The sequence below is a fragment of the Phocoena sinus genome, chromosome 9, assembly GCF_008692025.1.
Source record: "Phocoena sinus isolate mPhoSin1 chromosome 9, mPhoSin1.pri, whole genome shotgun sequence".
Taxonomy (NCBI): Eukaryota; Metazoa; Chordata; class Mammalia; order Artiodactyla; family Phocoenidae; genus Phocoena; species Phocoena sinus.
Window position 1 is genome coordinate 21,401,272 of NC_045771.1, and position 16,341 is coordinate 21,417,612.

The 16,341-nt window shown below is 36.7% G+C and overlaps 1 protein-coding gene and 1 pseudogene across 8 annotated transcripts in view; one reads left to right on the top strand and one right to left on the bottom strand.

Annotated features, from left to right (window-relative positions):
• MKLN1 (muskelin 1) overlaps positions 1 to 16,341 on the bottom strand; it is a 215,527-nt gene that overhangs the window by 52,989 nt on the left and 146,197 nt on the right. For all 8 annotated transcript variants that reach the window (XM_032642160.1, XM_032642153.1, XM_032642158.1 and 5 more), the window contains exons 10-12: positions 12,703 to 12,915; positions 5,249 to 5,470; positions 1,763 to 1,892 (exon numbers count right to left, since the gene is read on the bottom strand). In XM_032642160.1, the coding sequence (XP_032498051.1) occupies positions 1,763 to 1,892; positions 5,249 to 5,470; positions 12,703 to 12,915 (565 nt within the window). The remainder of the gene's footprint in view (positions 1 to 1,762; positions 1,893 to 5,248; positions 5,471 to 12,702; positions 12,916 to 16,341) is intronic.
• Positions 14,740 to 15,226, top strand: LOC116758991 (annotated as a pseudogene).

Genomic DNA, 16,341 nt, shown 5'->3' on the forward strand with positions numbered 1-16,341 from the left:
TTTATTTTAACAAAATTTATTTCCAAAAGTCTCTGATCTTTCATTACATCCTATTATTGTTTTACGGATGCAGTATCCTTTTCTCTACCAAAAGTGATCTTGATCATTATTATTTTCATGTACTTGTGTTCAGTGCATCACTCCAGATTTCTGTTTTCAGGTTTGTTTTGTTTTTGTCTCTCTCTTTCACAGGGAAGGTCCTAATACAGAAGATACTTAACCGACAGTTCATTAAGAGTGAAGAAATAGGGGCTTCCCTGGTGGCGCAGTGGTTGAGAGTCCTCCTGCTGATGCAGGGGACACAGGTTCATGCCCTGGTCCGGGAAGATACCACATGCCGCGGAGCGGCTGGGCCCGTAAGCCATGGCCACTGAGCCTGTGCTCCGCAATGGGAGAGGCCACAACAGTGAGAGGCCCGCGTACCGCAAAAAAAAAAAAAAAAAAAAAAAAGAAGGAAATGCTTCCTGAGCTCATGATGTATGGCAGACACTTGACTCAGCTGATCTTAGTTAGACCTCATAACACCCTAACAGGTGGCTACCAATACTCCAAAAAAAAAAAACTGAAGAAATAAAATTTAATTGAAAACAGTATGTGTACAACTGTAGGCAACACAGTAGGGGGACTGGGCCACGAAAGCAGCCACTGTACTGGCGGCCAACAGGCAAGATTAGACATTTTATGGGCGGGGGGGAGCATATCCCCAAACCATAGTATCTGGAAATCTTTTTTATGAGGCCATATTTTTCTCCAGAGAAAGTGATACTAACCTTTTGTAGGAGACACATGCCTAGCGTCATGAGAGCAGGGAAATGGTTAGAAGTTCCACTGTTCAGTACCTGGACTTAATTCTATTTTCTACCCTGTTCCCTCTGCCTCCACAGAGCCTCTATTTCCCTCAGAAAATAAAGCTCTAGCCTCTGCCCAGTAGGAAGTATGGGAGAAAGATCCTGAGGATCAAACTACTTCACATGCACTTTTTTATGATGGTGCTATCTTGTTTTTTAAAAAAATTCCTCCTAAATATTAACAACTATTTTAAAAAATATATATATATTTATAAATAATAGATAAAAGGAAAAGCAAGCTGATCTAATTTCTCACCCTATTGCTCTAATTAGGCATTTTAAACCACTGGGTCTTAAACAAATACCATTCTTCTGTGTATACCAATCACAAGCAAAGTGACTACTAAGCAGGGTAACTATGTAAATTATCCAAAATAAGACACTTTTGAGAGTGAATGGGGCACTATTAATAATTATACATGAACTGGCATTATCTCAGGCAAACTAGTTACCCTATTACCAGGAGAATAACTTCCTGGATGCAGAGATTGTAAAGCTATACGGCATTACCAATGAATTATGTGAAGTCTTCCCTCAGAACAAAGACATACTCTACTATATGTGCCTAATATACAAGTCAATTTAGTGAGGTGGAAAGAATTAGCAAATACAGGATAATACAGTTTTTAAGTTATTAATTCTTACTATCACCCATTACAAGCACACACATAATTCCTTTAGAAATTCACACACTGTCTTTCTGCTCAAAGGAAATCACAATAATAATTCATATAGTATTTTTAAACAGGTTGAATTAAATAGTTTAGCTGGTAGAGGGTTTTCTTCCTCTTAGAATCACTTCAGTTAAACAAATGGGAAAAGGATAAAGAATGGTTAGAAAGAAAAGAAAATGGGATATAGTCTTCTACCTAAAGTAATTAAGACATGAGAGAAGAATCACTAAATGCCTTTACCCATTCCAGAGTCTTTCTTGGTACCATCTGATATTATGTCTACATGATCAGAATCCACATCATAACTAAAGAAATCATTCAAATAGGTCTTTGATCGCTGGCCACCAAATACATATAAGCAACGATTTTTCTGAAAAAAAGGGCAAAGAAGAAAAAAAAGTCATTTCCACGAAGAATTCAGAATGATCCTTTTAAAATTTAAAACTCTAAAAATGTAATTTCACGAGAGATTCCATGCAATGGAGTACTATACTGGTACAAAGCAGAATGAGGAAGCTCTCTATATACTGCTAAGAGGTAATCTCTAAGATATCCTATTAAAGTAAAAAAAAAGCAAGGTGCAGAATAATGGCTATAGGGTGCTGCCTTTGTGTAAGAAAGGAGAAAAAGTAATGTGTGCTGTGTTTGTTTCTTTCTTCAAAAAGAAACAAAGGAAACTAATAAAGGACAGCTATAGGGGAAGTGACAAAACAGGAAGACAGGGATAAAAACCATATATCTCCAAAAGGATACTGACGGTTTTGCCTTTAGAACTATGTATATGTTTTTACTTAATTAGAAAACAAATTTAACTTAAAAGAAAAAATAATCTTTGAAAAAAGTGAAACAAATAAGCCTATATACAAAGCCTGTATACAAAGATATGATCACACAGAGACACGTGATCACACAGAGAAGTAGTACTTCTAGTGATTTTAATTCTTGTTTTTGACTCCCATCCCTAGTAGGCAATATCCTAAACAGAAAAATAATCAGAAAGCAATCTTAAACAGCACTCAGTGATTTTGTTGTTAGTTTTGCTATTCTGTAAACTATTATAGAAAGACAGAGCAAGTAACATATCGTCATTAGGAAGTAGTATTTTAACCTTAAAAGATACACAAAAACAAAATCAAAGATATTAAAATTTAAAACTCTATGATCTTAAATTTGACTTGGACATATCAGTATGAACTCATGATTTTTCTCTTACTAAAAAAGACATACAGGGGCTTCCCTGGTGGCGCAGTGGTTGAGAATCTGCCTGCCAATGCAGGGGACACAGGTTCGTGCCCCGGTCAGGGAAGATCCCACATGCCGTGGAGCGGCTGGGGCCGTGAGCCATGGCCGCTGAGCCTGCGTGTCCGGAGCCTGTGCTCCGCAACGGGAGAGGCCACAACAGTGAGAGGCCCGTGTACCGCAAAAAAAAAAAAAAAAAAAAAAAGTTAAAAAAAAAAAAAGACATACATACATATATGCACGTGTCCATATATGCAAAGGTATACTGGGAGGTGGGCACTCCCACTGGCTGAAGATAGAGAAAAATTAAGGGATCAAAAAGAATAATGGGGCTTCCCTGGTGGCACAGTGGTTGAGAGTCTGCCTGCCGATGCAGGGGACACGGGTTCGTACCCCGGTCTGGGAAGATTCCACATGCTGCGGAGTGGTTGGGCCCGTGAGACATGGCCACTGAGCCTGCGCGTCCAGAGCCTGTTCTCCGCAACGGGAGAGGCCACAACAGCGAGAGGCCCGCATACCGCAAAAAAAAAAAAGAATAATGACAGCATTGGATTAAACACATAAAATCAATAAAATTCCAAAGTTCATAATAATACTTAAAAAAAAAAAATTGGTAAACTCTAGAGCCTCAGCTCATTAACATGAAAAGGTGACAGAGGAAAAGAATCAAACATTTATATTACCTATCCTGTGCGGTTTACATATTAGGGTAGCCAGTTAGTTAACAAGGATAAGCTTTTATAGTACAATCTCAGTTAATAAATGAAGAAATTATGTGATTAGAAAAATGACCATTTTTCAAACCCTACTAAAATCTATGACTATAGATTAGTCTATGACTATAGTCACTATAGTCTATGACTATCAGTGGCTGCTAAACCCATCAGATAACAAGTTGACAGGAAACTTTATAATTGATCAATCAGGCTGTTAACACCTAAACCCACCAGAACAATTTTAACATCACCAAAAGTATGACAACTACGCATTAAATGTCTCTTTATATTTTGCAATCAGACCAGCTGTGAAGTATTCTTGCAACTCCCCTTTTGGCCCGCCCTAAAAAGCAGAGTGAATCTAAACTAAGTTCAAGCCTCTGGATCTACACACCAGCTCACAGGAAATACCGAAGATAGAGGATCATGTTAAATGACACCATGAGTATAAAATCGGTCAAACTGAGAAAATGGGAAATTCTAGATTTACTTGCTTTAACGAATAAGTGGTATATATACAGAGGGAAAAAAATAGGAGAGGGGAGTACTGTTACAGATTAGAAGAAATTTAAGAGCTTTAACAACCAAATGCAATATACATAGACCTTTTCTGGATCCTGACTTGGATAAAACAACTATGAAAAGGTATTTTTCAGTATTTTAGGGAAAAAAATGAATGCAATATTAAATGATATAAAGAAATCATTTTTGTCAATACTTTGGTTGGGTTTTATAATGATACTATAATTATGTTTCTAAAAAGTCCTTACCTGTTAGTGATACAATACGGTATTTATAGGTGTATAATGATACAATGTCTGGAATTTGCTTCAAAATACCCCAACACAATAAAACTTAAGAATAAACTTAAAAATCAAAGAAACATTAAAAAAAATAAGATATAAGTGGGTTAGATATATGAAAAATGAACAGTCGAATAATGCTAACTGTTGAAACTGATAAATAAGTACATGGGAATTTATTATACTCTTCTCTCTACTTTGGTATATGTTAAAAATATTCCACAGTGTATTTTTAAAGTTATGTTCACAGAAAGAAGCCCAAGTTTTCACTATAGCACATAAAAAGGTTAAAGAGGGCTTCCCTGGTGGCGCAGTGGTTGACAGTCCGCCTGCTGATGCAGGGGACGCGGCTTCGTGCCCCGGTCCGGGAGGATCCCACGTGCCGCGGAGTGGCTGGGCCCGTGAGACATGGCTGCTGAGCCTGCATGTCCGGAGCCTGTGCTCCGCAATGGGAGAGGCCACAATGGTGAGAGGCCCGTGTACCGCAAAAAAAAAAAAAAAAAAAAAAAAAAGGTTAAAGAAATGTCTGTATGCTGGTTTTTGCTGATAAATTTTAATTCTAATTCCATTAAGTCAATTCTTAATCCTTTGCACTTAATGGAGAGTAGCAGAGGGGAAAATAAGAACAGATAAGAAAATTGATCTTCTAGACACTAAGAGAAAACAGTAAGTAGAAAGGTATATAAGAAAGAGAAATAGCTACTACATATAAGCAGTGAAGTTAGTCATTAAAGTGCCTAGATTAGTACTCAGCTGATAACTACTTAGGAATTATTAGGTTGACAGAAGAATCTTATAATTAGCAAACTGTTCTGTGTTAAAGGTAGCTTTGTTTTTGTCTATCATTGCCAACACATTTATTTCTAATGAAAAATTTGCTCTTACTGAAGAATTATATTTCACCACTGCTTTTCCTATTGAGAGATACATGACACAATAACATAAGACAATGTACAGAATATTCTTACTGAGTGGAATAGCATGCAGTGTCCTATACGAGACTGGATGTCCTCAGGCCCAGCATTACAGGAGTCCTCTCGAAGAAGTTTCCAGGTTTGACACTGACAGTTGAAAGCAAACAATCCACTGAATTGTGGTTCACTGGCTCTGCTGTCGTCTACACTGCCATTACATGTCAAAATTCTACCACCAAAGGTGTAGATCATATGTTTTTCTGAGTCCATACACATCTATAGAACAAGGCAACAGATTGAATAGTTTTAGATTGTTCCTATCATATGTGCTAAAATGAAACCAATGTGTGCGGTTTTAGAATCTCAAAGAAAGTGAACATTGTCTTAATAACACCAAATACCATCCCTGATTATCATATGCACTTATTAAAATACTGCTCAACACCTGGCAGAGATTCAGGATGGATTTCTAAATGCCTTTTCAGGTTTCCATTTTTTTTCCAGTGAGAATAAAATATGCTGGGTTAAGGAGCTTTATGCTTTCTTGAAGCTGCATAATTTTCACCAAATCAACCAATAATACATTAGGTACTGACTTATAACTAAGAGTAAACACTGATCATACTCTGTGGGCAAACAGTGATCACATCCTCCTTATAAAAACCCCCTTCTCTCCATTCTAGGCAAGCATTCTATTCCTCTTGCTACCATTTAATAAGAGAGAAGATATGCAAATAAGAGTGATGCAGCTTAATTCACCTCTCCACATTTATTTTACAAAATTCTTCAAATTATGTTGTTACCAAATAGCAAAACAAACACAAGAAAAGACATTTGCAGCAATCAGTCTCCAGGTGAAACAAATTCTATTTCGAAGAATACGTAAGTTCAAGTTGGTAATTAGATGCTGAATACAAGTGGCATTTATGTTTAAAGAATAAAGTGTATGTAAAACACCTATTTTTTTATTGTTGTTGCTAAAGCACAAATACTAGCCATTATATGTTCAATTCTCTCCTCCCATCAATTTACTCCTGCTACTTATCTATTTTTTGTATTGTTTTTAATAAGAAACTATTAAAATAACTGTAAAGCTTATTTTAAAATTAATATTAAACATTAAAAAGAAAGGATTCTAGCGCCTCCTAATCTTTACCTACCACTAAATAGATTCACTCACTTGCCATTTCCCAGGTTTCTGGCAGACTTCCATAAATTAAGAGAAAATCTACAATTCCTTAAGGGTGAAATCTTCGGGAACACGGCTGAAAAACTGAGATGTCAAAGCTTTTATGTCCCTGGCACTACAAAGGAAAGTGATCCTACCCTTTAATCTTAAATGATTATATCATGAAAAGCAATCCATACATTGTTGAGGGACACACATAATGTGAGTCTATTTACATTTTCGTAAGTTCACAGATTCATACTAATTTGGTTCAATCTCTGTTATCTAGCCCCTATGGTTCTACTTTATATGTCTACAAAGGGAGCTTCTCTTTCCTTTTGGGGATATTTAAATTTCATTTTGATATAGCTATTCTCATTTGTTATCAGGGGAGAGGCATAAACATCTTTATCTTAGTAGCTCTTTCTTGCATGGCGGACCAAACCAACCCAAAAAGGGACGAAGATACTGTTTAGCTTGATTCTTTCCCATATCTTAGAACAATGACACAAAACAGAAACAATTTTATTCCTTCAGCTTGGTTCTTCCCTGGATAAGATAGGTAGTTTCAATGAGGGTCAATTATCAAATAACAAGTTTTTTTTTTTGCGGGTACGCGGGCCTCTCACTGTTGTGGCCTTTCCCGTTGCAGAGCACAGGCTCCGGACGCGCAGGCCCAGCGGCCATGGCTCACGGGCCCAGCCACTCCGCTGCATGTGGGATCTTCCCGGACCGGGGCATGAACCCGTGTCCCCTGCATCGGCAGGCGGACTCTCAACCATTGCGCCACCAGGGAAGCCCCAAATAACAAGTTTTAATCACTCTAGGAAACGTTATGTTGTTCATAACAAGTTTTAATCACTGTAGGAAACTTTATGTTGTTCATCAGCTTATGGTTTCCTTTTAATTTTTTTTTTTTTTTTTTAATTTATTATTTATTTTTGGCTGCATTGCGTCCCCGTTGCTGCGCGCGGGCTTTCTCCAGCTGCGGCTCGTGGGCTGTAGGCACGCGGGCTTCAGTAGTTGTGGCGCACGGGCTTCGCTGCTCCGCGGCATGTGGGATCCTCCCGGACCAGGGCTCGAACCCGCGTCCCCCGCACTGGCAGGCGGACTCCCAACCACTGCGCCACCAGGGAAGCCCCCTTTTAATTTTTAATCTCTGAAAAATGTTTGAAAATCCAATGGCTTATTAAACTCTGTGAGATCAGAGAATCTTTTCCCTCAAGACTTGAAGAAATCTTTTAAGCCTACTCTGTCAGGTTAGGTATATTTAATTTCTAAAAGCAAATAAACAGGACTTCCCTGGTGGCGCAGCAGTTAAGAATCCGCCTGCCAATGCAGGGGACACAGGTTCCAGCCCTGGTCCCGGAAGATCCCACATGCTGTGGAGCAACTAAGACCGTGGGCCACAACTACAAAGCCTGCGCTCTAGAGCCCGCAAGCCACAACTAATGAAGCCTGCACGCCTAGAGCCCGTGCTCCGCAACAAGAGAAGCCACCACGAGACGCCCACGCACCGCAACAAAAGAGTAGCCCCGCTCACCGCAACTAGAAAAAGCCCGCACTGCAACAAAGACACAACACAGCCATAAATAAATAAGTAGATAATAAATAAATTAAAATAAAATAAAAGCAAATAAATAATGGATAGCCACTTATTCCCCACCCCATCCCCAACTGCTTTTTAATTTAAAACCGTCTGTTTATTTTACTTTATCACATAAACACAAAATTGGCTAGGGTTAGGTTGGGTTCAAGATAATTTCCTCCTCACAAAATTTGAAGCTATTGCTATAAAGCCTTCTAAGTAACCCTACCTCCCGCCAACCTCCAAAAATGCCTCATGTTAATCTGATCCTTGCTTACCTACAAAGGTAACCAGTTTTCTCTGTAGCTTTTAGGATTTTCTCTTCTTCCTTGGTTCTGAAATTTCATTAAGGAAGTATCTAGGTAGGGATATTCTTTTTTCATTCATTCTGATCTGCACTTGGAATTTCTTTCATTCTGAAAACGATCTTTCTTCAGCTCTGAGAATTTTCTTCATTTTTACCTTGAGTGGTTTGTTCTTGTTGTTTTGGCCTCCATTCTCTTTCTAGAACTCCTATAAGGTGGATGTTGGAACTTCAGACCCTTTTCTCTGTTTAACTTTTCTCTCATAATCTTACCTCACTAATTTAGTAACCATTTAGAGGTATGTCCACACTACTTTTAATCTATCTACTGAGATTTTAATTTCACTATCAAATCTTTAATTTATAATTTTTCTATATATTTCCTTTTCATGAATGCAATAGCCTCCTGAATTGCTCTAAGAAATCACTTAAATTTATCTTAAAGACTTCTTCAATTTACATTACAAACTGTTCTTCTTTGTTGATTCTTAATCTGTTGAGTTCAGAACCTCATATCTCATAGTATTAATTATCTTCAAATATTTGGATTTGGGGGTTATTGTTTTAGTCTTCTTTGTATCTGAGAATCCCTATTCATTTGCCTGTTGCAATATACAGTAGTCTACCTCAAGGGACTGGGTAAGGCAAGATGAGACATGATGCTGTGAAAGGTTCTGCAGCAGCTCTACAGTGCCTCTTAGGAGTATTGCTCTATCTGTCCAGCTCCAATGACCACACTGAACACTTGACCTATTAATAATTATCACAGTTCAATGCTACTCAGTCAACCTGGAAAATGTCCTGCTGTTTCGTCTCCAACTGATCATCTACTGTTTGCCCCAACTATATGCTTTGAGACTCAAGTTGCTGCTATCTTATAGGTTGTGGTTTCTTCTGGTTGGATCTGATCCTACCTGCTTTCTTTGAGAAATTCCCTCAAATACTTTAAATTCCCTAAGGGCATTCTTTCTTTTTCTACACTATTACTAATATATTCTCTTGTCATTTCACAGGATGTTGGGCAGGAGGAGGGTAAAAATATATGTTCAGCCTGCCAATGATCCACAATGACCCAGGGAGAATGCCAATGAGCTGAGATCTCCAATACTGTGATTAAAGTTTCTCCTGTCATTTCTTGATTAGCTCACATTCCATTTTCTAGCAATTTCCTCAAAATGTGCTTATATTTGAAGGACAGTTTGGCTAGATATAAAACCCTTGGCTCACACTGTCTTTTGTTTGAATACCTTCTAGATATTGCTCTATTGTCTCTTGGCACTGAATACAGCTGTAGAGAAATCTGATATCAGTCTCATTTTACTTCTGGATCATTTCATCTAGTTGCCCACCAAATGGCCTCTTTATCTTTGAAATTCAGTGTTAGTAATATATATATATCTTAGAGTTGAATGCCTAGGTCAATTTTCCCTGAATTTATCAATATCAGGTCCTCTTATACTATGTGGAATAGGCTTCCTTCTTGAGGAAAGTCTTCTTGAATTTTATGTATAAATATTTCTTCTGTTCCATTGTTTTGGTTTTCTTCTTTAATGTCTCCAATTATGTGTACGTTGGCTCTCTTTTGCCTGCCTTCTCTATCTAATTTTCTGGCTAGCCCTTATATCTATATTTGTTTTCTTTACCTGCCTTTCTTATGACCCTAACCTATTCTTCTTTATGCTCCTTGTAAACTAGTCTTCATTTTTTGAAGTGTTACTATATTTTTCTTCAATTTCTTTCTTGAGATTTACCAGGTCCAGCAGATTTACACCTGCTCCTATTATTTGGCCATCTCATCTGCATTCTTGAATGTATGCCTTGTAGTTTTCTTCAGAGTTTCAAGCTTCATTAAGTCAATTAATTCATGTTAGAATATTGGAATATAATTTTCATCTGCTGTTGCATGAAAGAAAGTTTTTGCTATTCTTTTTCCTTTTATTGTTTTTCTTTAGAGTACTTCTCTAAAGATTTGGTGTTTACTGCTTTTTAGTTTTTCATATTTAAAATGAGCTGAATTCCCCTGGACCAGATAATACAAGGTCCCTATGGAAGTGTGACATTCTTGCTCAAGGACTTCCTCCTCTATTGCTACTGAACTGAATGGCTTCTTCAAAATATGGCGCTTCTGTGAAGCCATCTTCTCTAACTATGAACCTCATCTGGTTTAGGGGGCTTCTATCTCGAGCCTTGAGCTCCCCCAGTTCCTTCAATGGACATGCATAAAGAGCCACTGTCCCCACTTGTCATAGTGTTTCCTTTGCTTTTGGAAGATGGTGCTTTCTGATATCTACCACTTATGGGCCTTGCTAGGCACTTTCCACATGGTATTTAACTGACTCCCCCAGTGGCTGCACTGGGTTCAATTTCTGCTCTGCTCATGACACTTCCATTACGATGTACTTCTGCTAAGCTTCCTCTACATTCCCAGTTCTCCCATTACATTGCTGTGAGTTTCAATACAGGTTCTGGGTATTCCAGTTGTTTTTGGCTAAACTTACAAGGAATTAGGAGTTGTGGGTTTTCTTTGGCTTCTGGTTTTGCTGAATATGTGACTTGTGTTTTTTTAAAATCTTTTTGTTTGGTTCTCATTGTTCCTGAAAGATCACACAAAGCAACAACATGGAAAGCTTCAGAACTAAGCTGCCACTGTGTCCTTAGGAAATACAAATGTCTTTGAATTTTAATTTTTTAAATATGTTAAAATTCAAAATGGCAAAGTAACTTTTAACCATATCTTCAGGCCTCTAACTTTCTCACGTTCCTCTCAAATCTGAATGTTAAGTGTCAAATCTTAAAGTGTCACAAACAACTCCAAGTAATTTTTGGAGTAGGTTCCAACTTACAACTTTATTTTCATGAAACAGAACAGAAAATGGAGGCTTATACATTGTGTTAATTGTTCAAGGTCACAGAAGCAGCTGGTGGCTGAATTAGCACTGAAATCCTGGCTTCTTCACCCCTAGTGTTCTGTTAATAACACCTAATGAGTTGAAAACCAAGCATTATTGAACCTAGGCTTCAGGGAACATTCTGTTTTACCAAAGTCAAGAGAAACAAAGGCCCCCACACAAGGACAGCATATGTGCTATACTCAGACTACCCCTAAATTATTCTTTTTTTCAACCTGTAAAAACATAAGCCTCTTTTGGAAAAGAAATTTGTAACCAGTTGGAGGCAAGAAAATAAACTGTTTCCCTAACAACGTTATCTGCTGATGTTCTGTTTTTAAAAGATCAGAAGAAGTCTAACTTTTTTGGGAGTTCTTATTTTCCACATGAACAACACTGAGGATGTCAGCAGAGAAGTGCAAAGCTTTACAGAGCTCGGTTACATACAGCCAGCACAAGTTCCAAATTCAATCTAGGGAGTACTCTGAAGACTAATGTTTTTGATTTTCCACCCACCACATACTCAATAGACATATAAGCCACTCCTCTTTTCCTTACCATTCTCCTATTAAAACTACTTGTTAGTATAAATATGGCAGGAGGAAAGTTTTAAAGCAAAGAATTAACAAAAACTGGTAAAGAAACAATAAATAAAGACTTGGGTTTTAATGCCTAGATATTAGGCATAAGCTAGATTCTGTCATAAATTCTAGCACCACTCCCCATTTCTCAAGTAATACATAATGCTTTGTTCATCAATAGTGTTACAGACTTTTTAAAAGTCTTTTTCTTCCCCATATTCCAAAAACCTTTGGATATGGGTTAAGCCAAGCAAAACTGCCTACAGAATTCAAAGTGGCTACTCTTTTGTTTGAGGTAGTACTGACCTGTACTGAACTGATATAAAATAAGTTTTCAAAGACAGATAACAATGATAATGGGGATGATGATATGACAGCTACATACATATTAATATTTAAATGGTTTAAGAGATTGCTGTATATAGTCTTCTTGTCTACAACATCATTCTATGACTTCTATTGGTGCTGAATTTAAACTTCATCTAGTACACGCCAAATTCTTATCTATTTTATACTGAGTTTGTGATTATATACAAAAGTAAATATATTTCACTCGCATTGGAAGAAAAACTCTACATTTCCAATTCTTGAACTCATTATAAAATAATTAAAAATTTTCCAGGAATGTAGAATAAAAAGTTTTAAAAGGGCAAGTTGTTATTGGTATGATTTATGAATATCATAAAACTAAATCTGTTTTTCCTAATATGTATTGCTCCATCTACTCTCTATAAATTTTTTATAAATTAACAACTGTGTTTTGAGATCTTAGTATTTTATTCTGCACCAAACAAGAGAAAATAACTTTTAAAGAATAACTTTATATCTACTGAAACAGTAATTCTTTTTATTATCTGTCATAGGTATTTGTAGTAGAAACCACCAATAGAAAACTCAGCATAACATGTGAAATAAACTTTAAGAGCAACAGTCACTGAGCACTAATTAATTCCACCATACAGTTATCTGTGCACCAAACCTGATGATCAAACACCAGCTTCGGTCCTCCATCAGCAGCAGTATCCTCACTGAGTAACATCCATGTGTTTGTGTCAATGTCATAACGATAGAAATCACTTTTCAGAGATTTGCTGTTCCTCACAGAGGAATCCAAATAACGCCCCAGCGTGTAGATTTGCCTTCGTTGAATGTCAATGCACATTTTGTGACATGATCTAGCACTAGGACCATTCTGTGGAGAGCAAAAAAAAGAATGAAAAGAAAAAAATTCAAAGAATAAATAACAGAAGACAAAATTAAATGCCCTATTTTGTTTACTTTCATGAAAAGGTTTGCTCAGAATCTTGTATCAAGTCCAACTAATATATATGTCCAATACTAGGCTTAAATCTCTAGGGGAAAATAAAAGAAGCAGTAGGAGACACAAATCTTACTTAGAAAAGCTTAAACTCTACCAGGAAAGATGAGATGAACTATATTCTATGGCACTCTGTTTATAACACTTATATGGCTTTTACTATATACTCCATTATATTTTAGTCATTTGTGTATAGACCTTAATTCTTTTGTACATGTCAATCTACTTAAAGACACATTTGGGGGCTTCCCTGGTGGCACAGTGGTTGAGAGTCTGCCTGCCGATGCTGGGGACACGGGTTCGTGCCCCGGTCTGGGAAGATCCCACATACCGCGGAGCGGCTGAGCCTGCGCGTCCCGGAGCCTGTGCTCCGCAACAGTGAGAGGCCCGCGTACCGCGAAAAAAAAAAAAAAAAAAGACACATATGGTTTTTCAAAATACTTTTGTATGCTTCATCAGAATCTAGCATAAAACAGGCACTCCAAGAATATTTAGAATTTCATAATTGGTAGGAACCTTAATAAAAGTGTAGTTTAATGATCTCCTTTTAAAGATGAGGAGATATAAGCTCAAAGAGGAATGATATCATCCTGAAAGCTAGTAAGCTAGTGACAGAAGCAGAATGAGAATCCAAGTCTTGACTTCTTCATCCAGCCTTTACATTATATAAAATTGACTCTCCTGACAATAAATGACTCAGCTGCATTAAACAACTAGGGAACAAAATGAAGAACAATATATTATCAATAAAAATTAATTAGTTGAGATCACTTGTATCACAGGACAGAATAAAAGGTAAAAAAAGAAAACAAACAACAAAAAACTGTAGTATAAGGCCCAAAAAAGGAGTTCATGAAAAAATAAAAAAAAGGAACTTCAATTGGGTAGGACTGGATTATCTGAAAGAGGGAAAAGGAAAGAGAACTAATATTTGTTAAATATCTACTAAATTCTGTCTATATTATTACTATGTATGTGTGTATATATTTCATTTATCCTTGTAACAACTCCATAAAGAAATAATACCACCATTTCACAAAGTCTAAGTAATCTGTCTATAGTCACAAAACTAAGATAGAGAATCTAAGCCCCAGTGTAACCAAGCCAAACACTGTGTTCTTTCCACTCTTCCAGATTCTTTTCTCCCAAAGATAAGAGAAACAAAAGCAAAAATACACTAAATACAACATGTGGGGTTATGACTGAGATAAAGAATTCCTACCACAGAAATAACAGAGTTGAAGTATAAGGTAGAAATAGAAAGCCTGTGAATGACTGACAGAGGAGAACTGAATGTAATCTTGCAAGCATTAAAAAATTATTATAGGTTTCTAGAGAAGGATATAAAATAAAAAAGCAGTATTATAGGAAGAGTAATCCAGCATTATTTAGATTAAATGAAGGAATAAAAATATTAGACAGGAAAACAGTTTGATATTAGTGTTATTAATCCAGATATTAAGTTGATTTAAATCTGCAATTTAGTGTTCACACTAATTACTATTTTAAAAATTATTTTTAGAGATTTTAGTGAAGGGAAATCTTCAGCAGATAGGGTAGAAATGTTACTTAAAGAATTTCCGCTCCAGCTGCCATCTTGCGTCCCTGTGTGTGTGCTCCTAACCTCAGCTGGTCTGCCCGAGAACCCCTAAGTGCCAACCCTAGTCCCCTACACGGCCCCATTTCCACTGCAACAAGATGAAAGAAACTATCATGAACCAGGAGAAACCTCGCCAAACTGCAGGCACAAATGCACAGTGGTGGGAAAGGAACTGCTTGCAGAAAGAAGGTGGTTCATAGAACAGCCACAGCAGACGACAAAAAACTTCAGTTCTCCTTAAAGAAGTTACGGGTAAACAATATCTCTGGTATTGAAGAAGTGAATATGTTCACAAACCAAGGGACAGTCATCCACTTTAACAACCCTAAAGTTCAGGCATCTCTGGCAGCAAACATCTTCACCATTACAGGCCATGCTGAGACAAAGCAGCTGACAGAAATGCTATCCAGCACCTTAAACCACCTTGGTGCAGACAATCCGACCAGTTTAATGAGACTGGCTGAAGCTCTGCCCAAATAACCTGTGGATGGAAAAGCACCACTTGCCACTGGAGAGGATGACGATGATGAAGTTCCAGACCATGTGGAGAATTTTGATGAGGCTTCCAAGAATGAAGCAAACTGAACTGAGTTAACTTCTGAAGAAGATAAATCTTGAAGAAGTTACTGGGAGCTGCTATTTTATATGACTGCTTTTTAAAATTTTGTTTATGGATCTGATAAAATCTAGATCTCTAATATTTTTAAGCCCAAGCCCCTGGACACTGTGGCTCTTTTTGGTTTTTGCTTATATACAATTCATTCTTTGCAGCTAATTAAGCTGAAGAAGCCTGGGAATAAAGTTTAAAAAAGGTTAATAAAGTTCTTTGCTTAGTAAAAAAAAAAAAAAGAAAGAAAGAAAGAAAGAATTTCCTCTGTAATTAAATAATCTGAAAAACAAGTATCAGGTAAGATATAATGTATCGATGCCATATTTCCTAGAGTGTAAAATCTGAAGTTTTAATAGGAGAATAACAGAATTTCTTGCTTCAGCTTAATTAGCACAAGTGCTATTAAAATGATGAGCAAATTACTTCCTAACTAAGGAGAAAAAGGGAATAAAGATAAGACTAGAAACCAAGAGACTACAGAACAGACAAAAAAAAAGAGAAAATTAATAAAGTTTTTTTTGAAACATTCATAGAATTATAAACCACTAGCAAGACTAATTTTTTTTTAAAGGGAGAAAATACAAATTGCCAGTACCAGAAATGAAAGCAATACTATCAATAGGAATTAAAAACAAAATAAGGAACTATCATCGAAAAACATAGTAAAATTTGACCATGTAGATAAAATGGACATGTTCCTTGGAAAAAATATAACTTATTAAAATTGACACAAGATGAAAGAGAAAAATCTGAAAACTTGGATTCATAATTTTAAATCTTTCCACAAAGAGAAGGCCAGCCACAGATGCCTACACTCATAAAATTTATCAAATACTTAAGGAAAAAATAGTATCAATTTTACACAAAATTTTTCAGAAAACAGAGGAAGAAAAAGACCTCCTTTTTTTAAACTTGTATTCTATTCATTCCTAACTTACATATTTTATGAGGACAACATAACATTGAAACCAAATAACAACATTACAAAGGAGGAAGAGCAGAAGTAACATGCAGGTAGCTAGTATATCTCATGAATACAGAAATAAAACTAATCTTTAACAAGACATCAAAAAGAATACAGCAATATATA